This window comes from Eutrigla gurnardus (genome assembly GCF_963514095.1).
Source record: "Eutrigla gurnardus genome assembly, chromosome: 22".
In the NCBI taxonomy this organism is placed as follows: Eukaryota; Metazoa; Chordata; class Actinopteri; order Perciformes; family Triglidae; genus Eutrigla; species Eutrigla gurnardus.
The window spans coordinates 12,833,554-12,848,679 of record NC_139933.1 but is presented as its reverse complement, the minus strand read 5'-3'; the positions used below and the strand labels follow the sequence as shown (position 1 = coordinate 12,848,679).

Genomic DNA, 15,126 nt, shown 5'->3' with positions numbered 1-15,126 from the left:
AATGAATCCTTGTGTGATGTGATTGTCTGAGACACCTTCCCTTCCCAGAGGACTTCTGCACTGCAGTGGTTCTGAGGGCTGATGTTTCCGTGTCACTGATGTTGCAACTGACACCTCCATTGTTACCACGGCAACCCTTGCAGATAGTTTGGGTGATGACTTAACACACAAATCGGATCTGACCTCTGGAAAACCACTGTGTAGACAAGATCTGATCCGATTTATTCTGCTGCCTGAAGAAATGCTTTATTCACATAAATATTAACCTGTTTTATACTTTTATTTTATATTATATTTTCTTTCTTTGAAATATTTTTACAGTGAGATTCTGTCAGACAGGAAGTGACTTTTCAGTTTAAAACTTGAGAGCAAAGATGTTTGGTTCCTCTGCTGTGTCTTTGTCTCCAGACTTGATAGGAAAGGAACCAGAGGGATCAGGATCCACCAGGGCTGCAGACCTGATAAGAGTGGAACCAGGAGGTTCAGGATCCATCAGGGGTGCAGACCCGATAGGAGCAGAACCAGAGGGCTCAGGATCCACCAGGGCTGCAGACCTGATAGGAGAGGAACCAGAGGGATCAGCATCCACCAGGCCCAGATGTGTACCATGCATTAAAGCCTTTATTTCTCCTTGTGTGTCTGTAGTCCTGGTCCTTCTGAGCTGGGCTGCGACTGTGTCATGTAAAGTGGATGTGACAGTCAGACAGATCGGGTTCAGGCTGCAGTAATGTCCACTGACCTGCATCTAACAGTCTAACAGTCTAACAGTCTAACAAACGTCTTTGTGTTCGTTGGACCTAAAACTTTAAATAATCAATAATCAGCTCCATCCACCAATAAACTGCCAATCACAGAGCTCCTGTCATCTCTTCAAAGTTTAGATGTTGATGAACCTAAATGTTGTGTAAAGCTGATCAGACAGCACCTGAGGCTCATGGGTATTGTAGTCTTTGACCGGTTTGTAAGAACTAAAGTGTAGAAAAAGAACCGGATCCTGAATGGAGGCTTCATATCCTTTAAACTTCCTCTCATCACATCCTGTCAGTCTCAGTTTGAGGTCACAGCTCCTCCTCCTCCTGCTCCCCCTCCTCCTCCTACTCCTCCTGCTCTCCCCCTCCTCCTCCTGCTCCCCCTCCTCCTGCTCCCCCTCCTCCTCCTCCTCTTCACCCTCCACACTCCTTTTCTGCCTCCTGCTCCTCCCCATCCTCTACCTACTCCCCCTCCTCCTCTTGTCACCTCGTTTATTTCCTGAGCTCTTCAGCTGCCCCTTCTCCTCGTTTATCTCCCGAGCCCTTCCTCCTCCTGCTCTCAGATCAGATATGCCACGATGTCCGAGAGGAGGTCTCCCCCGGAGGACGACTGCTCCTCTCTCCTGTCCCGGCTAGGCTCGGACTCTCCTCGTCCTCGGATCAAGTATGGAGGGATGTTCTGCAGCGTCGAAGGAGCGTTCGAGAACAAGACGCTCAACTTCCAGTCGTTCAGTCCGCAGACACAGCGACGGCGAGCTGCTGTTGTGGAGGAGCGTGATGGAAGAGGAGGACGAGGACCAGGAGCAGGACCAGGAGGACCAGGACGAAGACCAGGACCAGGAGGAGTGGCGGTGGTGTTTCCCTCCGGACACAACAGAGAGGTTCTGTCTTTGTTATTTGAGATGTCTTAAGACTTAGACTTAAGTAATTTAAAACATTTCAACGTAGAATTGAATAAGATTTAGTCCTGAAGTTAAAAAAACATCTGTTTTCAGATCTGAAATCAGACACAAACTCTTTCAAGGCATGCATTTTTAGTTTCTCTTAGATATTTAGGCTAATTGGGACCTGATGAGTGTAAAAACAAAGAATTATCTTTTTACATGATGTAGTTTCTGAGAAAAATGATGTCCACATATGAGGCCATTCGTTTTAAATTTTGAGAAAACACAAGAATGTCACAATTGAGTAATGATGTGCAAAACATTTTATTTTTTGCCTGAACACAGCAGCATTTTTCCTGACTGCAAAAATGAGAAGCAACTAATTGTGCTCCTTTGAGCAATTGGGCTCATATCAAGTGCTGCTAACAGTTGCAGGAAGACAGATATTTGTAAAACACAGTAAACATTCGAAATATTTAACATTGTAACTGTTCTGAACTGTTCATTTCAACTTCTGAACATGACATGAAACATGAAAAATCTCACTTGCACACCAAAAGTGCTCCTCCATTTTTTTTCCCTTAGGAAAATGTTGACCCCTATGTGTGAAAGGCTGTGTAACAGTTGCGATCTGCTTGTAAGCACAGGAACACCTTGCATGTCCCACACTGCACTCGACTTTTCCCTGAGCATCCTTTTGCTCTGCATCGCGCTGCATTCTTCAAGTGTACCACTTCTGGCAAATGTGCATTAGCCCTCCTGCGGACTGAGACGTGGGGCACTGCCTTCACTGGACGCTTTTTCCCTTGGACTGAGACGTCTGGGTCATCTTCCTGCTCTGAAAAGTCAGAATTGTCATTGTCATGCTGAGCCAAGAAGGTCATGGCCACTTCCATGCGGAATTCAAGGAACTGCATGATGTTCTTCTTAGGTGTGCCATTCACAGTGAGGTCTTGGCGGTACAGTAGCCAGCTGTTGGCTAAAGCCAGATCCATGAAGTGCATCAGCATCCGCAGTGTCCATTTCTTTGTACGGCCACTCATGCGATAGTAACTCATCATTCTATCAACACGGTCAACTCCACCCATCTTGGAGTTGTAGTCCAGTGGGGTCCAGCCCTCTCTGTCCTGAACAATTTCCTCTTCATGCCCAAACTGGGCTTGATTTGGTGTTAGTGAAGAAGCCTTCCATCGCCTCCCACACCCTTTCCTTTCTTGGTTTTTGATGGCTCGGTCCTGGTGTTGTCTCTTCAGGAACATTGAGTGAGACATCAGCCTCATCCTGCTGTGTCTTAGAGCGACGTCTTGGGGTGCGTGATCTGGCAATGTCACGATCTGACCGATATCCTTCATATTCATCACGGAAACGTTTACGCCCCCTGATAGGCTGACAGGGCTGTGGAATTGGGTCCTCACACCCACTACTGTCTTCCTCACTGCTGCTTGGCTCCTGTCGTGGAGGTTGATATTCAGCATCCCCCACAGGATCATCAGTGTCTGATAAATCTTCCATCTCTGAGTTGTCTCCATCAACAGACCAAAATAGTTCCATTGCTTGTGCCAGAGAATAACGCTCTAGAAAAAAAGCATTTTGTTCAAAATCAAAAGAAATCTACATAGATTTATTTATAAAACCTGCTATATTTGTTTGTGTTGTATAAAATGACTGTTTTCTCACAAAATCATCCCAAAATACAAGTTCAAAACCAACTCCCTCTGTCCACATTTGTGGACATGTTAAACAAAACTAACAAAACTAAGTCCCTCTGTCCACATTTGTGTACATCAAGTTTAGCGGCATGGTAAATCGTCAAATGTTCTTACTTTTGCAAAATTCGACTTCCATAACACACATTGAACACTTCTACACATACCTGAGCAAGAATCAGCTATGAAATGTGTTTGAATTTTTTACCTGGTCGACTTTTGGATTGGGAGTAGCCATCTGAACTTCGCGGTGGGTTGTCAGCCATCTTGAATCTCACATGTGATGAGTCATACTCTTCTTCCGCCACAAGATGGCAGTTTAATGTCCTCGTAAGTGGACCCCAGGTCCTTGTAGACCAAAATTTAATATTGTTGTCTAGACAACCAAAAATGTGAAGTCCACGCATGTGGACGCCAGGTCCTAGGAGGTTAAAAACAACAATTAGCACATGTTGTGATATTAGAGTTTGTACAGAAATCAATCACTAAAATACTCCACGGCTCCCGGGAGACACAGCATGGACACCAGCAGGCTGCAAAAAATCCATGAGGGTACATGATTTCCTCTAGTGGGACCTGGTCTCACAGCCCAGCACCATGCAGCTCCATTGGCATTCACCAGAGAACACCAGGACTGGCAGGTCCACCATTGGTCCCTGTTCTCTTCAGATGCGAGCTGGATCACACTGAGATCATATGACAGACTGAAAGAGTCTGGGATGCCGCGGTGAACGTGATGCTGCTGTGACATCATCAAGCAGGACCGGTCTGGTGGAGGGTCAGTGGTAGTCTGGTACATATCCTTCGAGGGTCCCACAGACCTCCATGTCAACGGTACCCTGACTGCTGTTAGGTACCGGGATGAGATCCTGCAGAGTGACTGTCAGACTTTACCAGGAGGACCACCAGACCCACACCAGGAGGACCACCATACTTGTGATCAAATTCACTAGTTGGATCAGGGGGAGATTCTGAATCCAGACCGGGCAGGTTGATGGTTCTGATTTCTTCATTGGGATCTGATGAGATTTAAATTGATCTGCTCGACTTCTGATGCAAACATTAATATTGGTATTTTATCAATACTCATCAATAGATTAAGCAATCAAATCAGGAAGCTGCGTGACGTCATATTCGTCTTATCAGGTCGCCTCCCTACCGGAAATACTTTCCGGATGCACTCTCAAAATAAAAGCAATTCACACCACTAAAAAACGTCAACTTGACTTGTAATGTTTTCTATTTACTGTTTTAATGATTCGTGTGATATTTAATGGTATTTTAAATATCATTTAATGATGATATAATATAGGTGACAACATGTTACTGCAGTGAGAGTTTTCTCTACTTTAAATACATTTAAACCTGTTTTTCTGATTGTACTCGGCTTTGTGTGAATGCGGATCGTAGGCAGCTGGACCTGCTTCCTTCTCTTCATCTCTTTCTTCTTGATTTCTATCTTCAGTTAAAGCTTCAATATCACGTGATCCTTCACACACAAACTTGTAAAATATGATTTAACTTTTACATTATTAATACATTAATGTCAGGTATTTAACTGAAATCACAGTTGTTTCAAGCAACATTGTTACATTTAACCTTAAAACAAGGATAACGTTCCTCTACGGGACTTTATTTTGAAGATTCAAACAGGAAGTCGTGTGTGTGTTTGTGTGCGTATGTTTTATCGGGTGTGTGTCATCCAGAGCAACAATAGCCGGCTGTGTGTGTCCGAGCGAATCAATCAGCCGATCGCAGATCGATCAGAATGTCGTTCCAGACCAAGAAAAGCGGCGCGAGGCCGGCGGTGAGTCCAACCCGAGCCGGGCCGAGCTGAGCCGGTCCGGGCCGGGACAACGGGGCTGGGTGAGGAGGATGCTGCAGCTGCAGCTGCAGGGGCTGTCAATTACCGTTAGATCCAGACAGAGGTTGAACCGGTTCAGGCAGTCTGAGCAGGACCGAGGCTGACCCGGATCAACCGGTCTGAGCGGGACCGTGGCTGACCCGGTTCAACCGGTCTGAGCGGGACCGAGGGTGACCCGGATAAGACTGCGCGAGGTTGACCCGGTTCAGGCGGTTTATTTAAGAGGGAAAACGTCACGTCATTAATGTGACGTATAGTACAGATGGATGTATGAGAAGGGAGGGTGGGGTACCAGGATTGTAGTCAGTCCAACCTTCCAAACGTGGACCGAATGTAGACCAGACGTGGACTAAATGTGGACCGAACAGGGACAGAATGTGGACCGAAGGCGGGGTGAACGTGGACTGAAGATGGACTGAACGTGGACTGAAGATGGACTGAAGATGGACTGTAAAGAGCATTGAATGGTCTTCGTAGACTAGAATAGAGACCTATAGACATGCAGGTCCATTTAACATCAGACATTATATGGTTTTAAACTTTCAAAATAAAAAATCTCTTCATGTAAAAAGGCATCAGATGCCTCTAACTTCCGGTTTCTGAGGTCTTTGTTTCATGTTTTCCATATTGAGATGACCTGCTCCTGTTTTACCCAGCATCCACCCTGTCTGTTTCCAGGGCGACCGTCTGATCATCAAAGGAGGGAAGATTGTCAATGACGACCAGTCGTTCTACGCTGACATCTATGTCGAGGATGGGACCATCAAGTACATTTATTTAAATTGATTATGATTCATATTGTTTAATTATTGTTATTAGTTATTAGCCTCATAGTCATTCATGCTTTTGCTGAGAGAGCAGGTTTCCATTGGTTAAGCTAGACCTGCACCTGACGCCCCGGTGTCAGACCCCCTTCATGGCCTCTGACACCATCCAATTTCCTGTCGTGTGTCCTATCAGACAGATCGGTGAGAACCTCATAGTCCCGTCGGACGTGAAGACGGTGGATGCGTACGGTCAGCTGGTGATCCCCGGAGGAGTTGATGCCAACACCAACCTGCACTCTCCGCAGAAAGGCATGAACCCGGCTGACGGGTTCTACGAGGGAACCAGAGCCGCCGTGTCTGGAGGAACAACCACCATCAGTCAGATCATCACCAATAACCTATCAGTCCTTATCATTCTGGATCACGCACAGAACCGTAGTAATAACAGGGACTGCGCTTGTGTTTACAGTGGACCACGTCCTGGTGGAGCCGGGGACTAGTTTATTGACAGCCTTCAATCAGTGGAAGGATATAGGAGAGGAGAGGGCGTGCTGTGACTTCTCTCTACACCTGGACATCACCCGTTGGCAAGAAGGACTATCCGAAGAGCTGGAGACCCTGATCAAGGATCAAGGTTAGAGGAAAGACCATAAAGACACTAAATACCATAAAGTCCCTGAAGACCACAAAGACCATAAAGACACTAAGACCCTTAAGACACTAAAGACCCATACGACAATAAAGACTCTAAAGACCTTAAAGACAGTAAAGACCCTCAAGACACTAAAGACCATAAAGTCACTGAAGACTCTTAAGACAATAAAGACACTAAAGACCCTAAATGCCATAATGACACTAAAGACCCTTAAGACAATAAAGACCCGCAGTCACTTGACTGCGTGGGAATGCCGACTGCTGAAAAGCTGATGAATGAATGAGTCAGAAGATGGTGACGTAGTAGGAACAGTTGGTGAATGGGTTTCAGTATGAAGAGGATTGTTTTTTTATGGGTTTTTGAAAAGCTAATGCTAATCTGAATTGTTAGCTTTAAATCAAAGAATAATGTCCACAGTGTATGAATGATACTTTATCATGGCTTTATCATGGGGGTGGCTGTAAATGGGCAGAGGTGCAGCGCAAAAAAAATAAAATTACCTTTTTACCCTACCTAATTTTTTCCAGATTCCGTATTATTTTTTCCAAAATTCTGTGTTTTACAATTTTAGAGGTTGATGAATCAAAATTTAAAAAATCTACTGAAGAAAGTTCTAATTCCAATTCGGCCCCACTTCCAACGTCTATGGGTGTTCCAAGCTGAAAGAAAACAAAACATTTGTTCGAAAAGAGAAGATAAGTTAACCACTGTCGGGCTGGAACTTGCAGATGGATTCTAATGTTCTCTAATCTGACCTGAAGTCTGTTCCATGTCATTACTTGGAAACAATGGAGGTCACTTGGAGGATCACTGTGCCAAATGTGTACGTCCGTTTGCTTCCACAGTTACATTGTTAGAAAGAGTTCAAAGTTGTACTTCTGACGATGCTTCACCGTAAGTTCCGTCATATCTGCTGATATGCTGATGCACTGGAACGTGAGCATGTCGCTACAGTTCTGTGATTATTACGGTCAAATGGTTGGTTCAGGAGGAGATGGAGGACCATTTGACGGACCTTTGTATTAACTAGAACATTTGTGTTTCAGGTGTGAACTCTTTCCTGTTCTTCATGGCTTACAAAGACAAATACCAGAGCACCGACTCTCAGGTGGACTACTCTGGAATGATTATATATAATTTTATATATAAGAATTAGATTTGTTCTGCTTCTGGTTAGTGTATGTCTTCTCTGTATTTAACTGAATCTACTTCCTGTTTCCCATTTCAGCTCTATGAGGCGTTTGGCATCCTCCGGGAACTTGGAGCCATTGCACAGGTCCACGCTGAGAATGGTGACATCATTGACGAGGTAACACACTTGACTAAAGCAAGAATCATTCAAAACGGACGACAAACATCAGCTAGAGGTTCATGTTGCTTCATTAGTTTACAGTGAATTTAAACTTCTTTGTGTTTCAGGAACAGAAGAAGATTCTCTCTCTTGGCATCACTGGACCTGAAGGACATGTTTTATCTCATCCTGAGGAGGTAAACACACCTGTAAAAACGACTGTAACACACCTGTTATAATGCCTGTAACACAGCTGTAATCACGCCTATAACACACCTGTAATAATGACTTATACACACCTGTAATCACGCCTGTAACACACCTGTTATAATGCCTGTAACACACATCACACCTGTAACACACCTGTAATAATACCTGTAACACACCTGTGTTAACACCTGTAACACAACTGTGATAATGCCTGTAACACACCTGTAATAACACCCGTAACACACCTGTTATAACGCTTGTAACACACCTGTAATAACACTTGTAACATACCTGTGATAATGCCTGTAACACACCTGTAATAACACCTGTAACACACCTGTGATAATGCCCGTAACACACCTGTAATCACACCTGTAATAGACTTTTAATTACACCTGTAACACACCTGTAATCACGCCTGTAATACATTGTTTTCATGTTGTGTGTGTCAGGTGGAGACGGAGGCTGTGTATCGGGCCGTCACCATTGCCAAACAGGCCAACTGTCCGTTGTACGTTACCAAGGTGATGAGCAAATCAGCTGCTGATGTCATCGCCAAAGCCAGGAAGAAAGGTAGTATAGTCTCATACTGAGAAATAGAGTTGTCCAACATGAAGGGGTTGGGACGTGTTGTCCAACATGGATGATAGCTTCGCTATCACCCTCCCACCCCCAACCACCTCCACTGGGTCAAGCGAGCCCCCCAGGACAGAGCTGGCTTTCTTAATCAGCTTGTTCTAAATGGTCTCATGGAGGACCAGTCAGTTGGATTGAGGAGTTGCTAAAAGTTTTCCTCCCTGCCAAGGACAGTCTGGACTCAGTCCTCAGAACGTCTTTGAGGCAGACTCAAAGGGTATTTTAGCGTCTTCTGCTTCTACCCTGGGATCTGTTCTCAGTTGGGACATGCCCAGAAATCCTCTAAAGAGAGTCAGCCAGGATGATCCTGATCAGATGCTCAAAACACCTCAACAGGCCCCTTTGGACGTGAAGGAGCAGCAACTGTACTCTTTAAGCATGACCATACTGTAGATGAGGGTTGAACATAGATGAACTGGTTAATCTATAGCTTTGCCTTCCGGCTCAGCTCCCTCTTTGACAAAACGGCCAAGTACAACGCCTACATCACTGCTGATGTCTCACTGAACTGTCAGCCAATCCATTATCCAGTCTCCCTTGCTGGGACTCTCTTGTCTGGAAACCTGCCTTGGGGGACCTTAGGGGGAACTGCCCCAGATAACTCGCCTATCAAAAACAACAATTCTTGGAGAAAAACTCAAGCAGATTGTAGGCCAAACATTCTTCTCTTTCTATCCTCAGGTATGGTGGTGTACGGGGAGCCAATCACTGCCAGCCTGGCCACGGATGGCTCTCACTATTGGTCCAAAGACTGGCCAACAGCTGCTGCCTTTGTCATGAGCCCACCTCTCAACCGGGATCCTTCAACTCCACAGTACCTGATCTCTCTGTTAGCATGGTGAGTATGACCTTACATCTCTGCTTACATGGTGAATATGACCATATTTATCTGTTAGAATCAGAATCAGAAACATATTTATTGCCAAGAAGGATTTTATGCCAACAAAGAATTTGTCATGGTGACTAAGGTGCATACATTGAGGACAATAACAATAAACAACAACAAACAAACAGTGACTGTAATATATATAGTATATACACAGTATAAAAAAACAGAAACAAGTAGCATGGTTAGTATTGATTCTAGCTCCCTGTTATTATGGTTAGTAGGATTCTACCACCATGGAATCATAGTTAGTCTGACTACTTCTCTGTTAGCATGGTTAGTATTAATCTACTTCTTCATGGTTGCTATGACTCTACCATGACACTATGATTATACCTCTCCGATATCACGGCTAACATTAATGTAGCCTCAACTTAGTGGTCCAGGTGATCCTGGTGTCCCTGACAGGTCTTGGTTGCTTCTCCAGCGGAGACCTCCAGGTGACGTCCAGCGCTCAGGCCAGCTTCTCCACAGCTCAGAAAGCTGTCGGTAAAGACGACTTCACTCTGATCCCAGAGGGAACCAATGGAATCGAGGAGAGGATGTCTGTGGTGTGGGACAGGGCTGTGGTAGGTCGTCTCCACACCATCAACCCAACACATTTTCAGACAGTCTCACCTGGAAGATGTCCGTAGTGCATATAGAAACATCATGAATAGAAAAGGATGTTAGAGTCATTATCAGAGACCCAACAAGCACTTTGAAGCAGTCTGAGGATTTTTATGCACCTGCATTTATATAGCACTTTTTGAGCTAACTAGCTACTCAAGGCACTTCACAATACATTCAGTCAATTATACACGTTCACACACACATTCATACACTGATGGCAGAGGAGCTGCCTGCACATCAGGATCTAACTCATTCATACACATTCACATGCAGCATCGGGGGCAATTGGGGGTTCCGTATCTTGCCCAAGGATGGGCAAGGACTCTGCATTCGGCATGCAGAGTAGAGGAGCCGGGATTCAAACTGCCAATCTTCTGATTCTGGAGGATGACACGCTCTACCTCTGAGCCACAGCCACCCCCACATTTATGGTGGTGTAAAAAATAGTTTTCAGATGTAAAAAGGGCATGACAACCAACCAATGCCAGAAATGGTTACCAATATGCTCCCTTTAAAAAAAATAAAAATGATGGATTCAATGATGTGAAAATGTAGATATGCTCCTTAAAAATACTTTTTGTTGGACATTTCTTTATCTGAATGGAGGCTCTGAGGTGTGGAGACTTTGATGTGTGTCTCTGTTTCTCTGTAGTCTACTGGAAAGATGGACGAGAACCAGTTTGTCGCAGTAACGAGCACCAACGCTGCTAAAGTCTTCAACATTTACCCACGAAAAGGTATCAGTCAGAAGATTCCACAGAAGTCTTGGATTAAAAGAGGACCGTTGGTCCTGAACTCTAATGCTGATGTTCTGTTCTATGATGTTGTGACATATGATGGTCAGATATTGTTTTATTGTTAAGATTTATGTTTCCGGTCTTCAGGAAGGATCGCTGTTGGATCTGATGCTGATATCGTTGTCTGGAATCCAAAGGAGACACGAACTGTTTCTGCAAAGACTCATAACCTAGTAAAAACACATACATCTTCATCATCACAACCTGACCCTCACCCTCCCCCTCCTCCTCCTCCTCACTGTGCTACTTGTTTGTGTGCAGACACTGGAGGTGAACATCCTGGAGGGTTTGGAGTTTCGAGGTGCGCCGTCAGTGGTGATCAGCGGAGGTCAAGTCCTTATGGAGGACGGAAAACTCAATGTGACCAAAGGTTCGGGACGCTTCATTCCCAGGAAGTCTTTCCCAGACACGGTCTACAAGAGGATCAGAGCCCGGAGCAAGGTGACTAACTGGTTAACCAGTAAAATCAGTAAACCAACTGGCCCACTGGTTAACCAGTAATCCATGAAATGCCTTACATACTGGTTAAAAAGTCAATGATCTCAACCCTGATGGAGGACCAGACCCTGCCTTCTGGTAATCAGGAAGATAACTGATCAAGTTTTTAGAGGTTGGTTCTAGTTCAGCCTCTGTCTGGTTCCTGATAGACTCATCGATCAATTAACTGATCTATCAGTCATTCCTGGTGGACTGATTGATCAGTCCATTAGAATCAGTTTTTCTCAGACATTTGTCTCCTCTTCTCAGTTGGCTGAGGCGCATGGTGTCCCCCGTGGAAACTACGATGGTCCGGTCCATGATGTCATCAGTATGACTAAATCAGTCCCACCCACTCCCACCACCAGAGGGCCCATCTGTCCAAAGACCCAGACCAGTCTCCGAAACCTCCACCAATCAGGATTCACCCTGGCAGGTAGTGTTTAATGATCAATAATCTAATTTGTTAGGGTCCTTGACTCTGAGTTGCATTCAACAGTTCATACATACAGCAGCTGAGTCCTTCAGTTAAACATGAAGAAGAAGAATACAGTTTGATGACAGAAAAAAGTGGCGGCTGAAATGCCGAACTGCCTCTTGAGAACGGTCCAGTCCACAAACCAGCGGTTGAGGTGATGTGACCACGTCCACCACCGTCTGTGGATAGAGTGCAACAGGAAGCATGGTGAGCAGGTGGGACGGTGGAGGTTATGTTCAGGACAGTCACACAGGAAAACACTGTTCATGAAAAAATCCCTGACAGAGTGGTTTACATTTATGTACGCTAGTAACGTCACTTTTCAGTTGATGTATTGTTATGTTGCTATGTTGTTACTATCGTTACGTTGTTGTGTTTGTTGCATTGTTCCGGAGGTTATGTTGTTACTGTTAATAAGGTTTTTACAGTTTTCTGGTGACTACGTTTTTAAAAGATCTTCTTCTTCTTTTCTTATTTTTTCCAGGAAGTCAGATTGATGACCACATACCTCGGCGCTCTGCTCAGAAGATTGTGGCACCACCTGGTGGACGATCCAACATTACGTCATTATCTTAAAACACTTTCACAATGAGATACAATGCAACCTTCCAAACCCTGTAACAGTAGTACTTACAGTACCTAGTACTAAACCCTACAGTATTTTTACTTCAACATATACTGTATGTTACAGCAATGACAATACAATGCTACAAAAAGTACTTCTTAGAGCTAGTACTTATTAACTATTTCAGTAGTACTTCAACCCTTCAACAAATACTCAATTCTAGAATAATGGTATTTCAAATAGTACTAAACCCTGCAACAATGGTACTATGACCCAGCAAATATTACTAGGCACTACAGGTAGTAGTAACCCCACTGACAATAGTACTTAAAATAACATTGAACTATACATCAACCCCAAAGGATTAAACCCTAGAATTGTACTAATGTACTAATACCGAACTCACAATGGTATAACTATCCTACAAATACTACTACCCTACAACAACGTTACAAATTCTAGAAATACTGTACAACTAGTACTACATGTTCTAGAATGGTACTACAATCCAATAATTTATTCCAAATCCTAGAAATACTGTACAACTAGTACTGGATGGTACATAAATGGTACTGCAATCCAATAATTAGTGCTAAATACAACAATGGTACCAACATTCTACTAATCCTCGTTAGCCCTACAACAACCCCACAAATAGTAGTAAACCCTACATTCTGCAATTAGTACTGAATGTTACAACAATGGTACTACAACCCAATGACGTGTACTAAATCCTCCAGCAGTAGTACTTTAGCGAGTACTGAATGTAATTGGCCATTGAAGTACTCTTCCACATGTAGACTTATTTCATCTCATCTGTCCTAAAACTCATCACTTCATCATGTTCTCTGGTAAAGGATCTAGTCGTAGTATTATTATTATTATTAGTAGTAGTACTAGTAGTAGTAGTGGAAGTGGTAGAAGTTGTAGTAGCAGTAGTATGATTCCATTGACAGTACAGACGTGTTTACATCACTTCATCATCATAGTGGATCTAGAAGTAAAACCAGTACACTTTTCAAACTGGGTTTACTGGTTTTCATTGTTATAGCTGTAACCTGCTGTGGTTGTTCAACATACAACATTCACTCTATTCTCTATTCACTCTAATATTAACACTAGTCTGTAATATTTCACCATGGCAATATTCTGATAATATGAATCTGTATCGTTCCATAAGAATTCAGTGTGTCCTGGTCCCCTATCTTTTACTGGTGGAGTTAATTTTAGTTATTGATAAAGTAATTTATACAGTCAACAGTTTTTCTCTGAATACAAAAGTAGAATCTGAAACTTTCAAACTAAAACTATTACTGTCACAAACCGTAAACCCTACAGTATTTTTGTACTTTAACTAGTACCGAATGTTACAGCACAATAAAATGCCACAACAAGTACACTTATAGTTAGTACTTATTAACTATTCCAGTAGTCCTTCAAAAAATACTCAATTCTAGAATAATTCTATTTCAACTAGTACTAAACCCTATGACCTACTATGACCCAGCACATATTACTAAGCCCTACAAGTAGTAGTATCCCCACTAACTAACAATAGTGGATTAAACCCTAGAATGAATACTGAACTGATCAACAATGGTACTACTACCCTACAAATAATAGAGACTAGACTTTTTATTAACTTCAAAAACATCAACTGACATTAAATGGTGCTTATAAATCCAGTAGTAGCCTGAAAGTAGCGATACCTTCAATGCCTCAGTTCACCGATCCGTAAACTCAGTCCACCGATTCATACACTCAGTCCACCGGTCCGTGTGGCACATTAATATATTTTATACCTTCTGACCAGTTGGGTTCTTTGTATAATGGAGGTTTGTTACCTGATGCAGCCACGTCTGTGTATACATTAATGATCTGTATTAGAGGGTCAATAACATCCACCATCATCTCTGACTGTCCAGCTGCAGACCTCTTCCCCTTCTTGCTGTATGACCTCTGAAGGAATTTTTAACTGTGTATTTGATTTATAAAGACTTAGTTTGAAATTTTTTACAGTTTTTCTATCCTGTTCGGTGAAAGTAGTAGCACACCCAGTTCAGCCTCCATGAAAGTAGTAGCACACCCAGTTCAGCCTCCATGAAAGTAGTAGCACACCCAGTTCAGCCTCCATGAAGCCCATAACAGCCATGTTGGGGCCTCTTGAGCTCCTGCTGTATGAAGATGTTGATATCAACAGATTCAGATCCAACATGGTGTCCTTATTTAACACCATACAGATTCCGATCCAACATGGTGTCCTTATTTAACACCATACAGATTCAGATCCAACATGGCGCCCTTATTAAACACCATAGCACAGATTCAGATCCAACATGTTTGCCGTGTTCCTGCAGGCTGAACTGTTGTGTAGCAGTCGGTTGTTTCTTTGTCCAAATGCTATGAGGTGCTTCTGTTGTTGTTGTTGTTGTTGTTGTTGCTGCTGCTCCTGTAGTGAATGAAAAATGCATGAATAAACTGGGATGAGAAACACCATAGTGAGATGTCAGTTTGTGTACATCCAACATGTTGATGTTTATCATATTTAC

General features: G+C 43.4%; 1 protein-coding gene across 2 annotated transcripts; it reads left to right on the top strand.

Moving 5' to 3' along the window:
• The first annotated feature begins 1,288 nt into the window (after window positions 1–1,288).
• dpysl4 (dihydropyrimidinase like 4) lies at window positions 1,289–15,063 on the top strand. Of its 2 annotated transcripts, none has more exons than XM_084040673.1 (15): window positions 1,289–1,630; window positions 5,882–5,970; window positions 6,164–6,348; window positions 6,440–6,604; window positions 7,672–7,733; window positions 7,854–7,934; window positions 8,045–8,113; window positions 8,579–8,699; window positions 9,444–9,600; window positions 10,076–10,217; window positions 10,913–10,997; window positions 11,145–11,230; window positions 11,319–11,498; window positions 11,805–11,970; window positions 12,497–15,063. In XM_084040673.1, exons 1-15 carry the CDS (start codon window positions 1,328–1,330, stop codon window positions 12,586–12,588), a joined length of 1,983 nt encoding a protein of 660 aa, XP_083896799.1. In that variant the 5' UTR covers window positions 1,289–1,327; the 3' UTR covers window positions 12,589–15,063. The 2 variants fall into 2 exon arrangements, with proteins under 2 accessions (XP_083896799.1, XP_083896800.1); XM_084040674.1 differs by lacking the exon at window positions 1,289–1,630 and adding an exon at window positions 5,012–5,146.
• Window positions 15,064–15,126: the final 63 nt, after the last annotated feature.

What these genes read in the sequence shown, in the direction of transcription:
- dpysl4 (XM_084040673.1), top strand. Translation starts at nt 1,328, where the DNA reads ATGTCCGAGAGGAGGTCTCCCCCGGAGGACGACTGCTCCTCTCTCCTG. An exon ending in GTCGAGGATGGGACCATCAA is followed by an intron (nt 5,971 to 6,163) that starts GTACATTTATTT and finishes GTGTCCTATCAG; the next exon opens with ACAGATCGGTGAGAACCTCA. An exon ending in ATCAGGATTCACCCTGGCAG is followed by an intron (nt 11,971 to 12,496) that starts GTAGTGTTTAAT and finishes TATTTTTTCCAG; the next exon opens with GAAGTCAGATTGATGACCAC.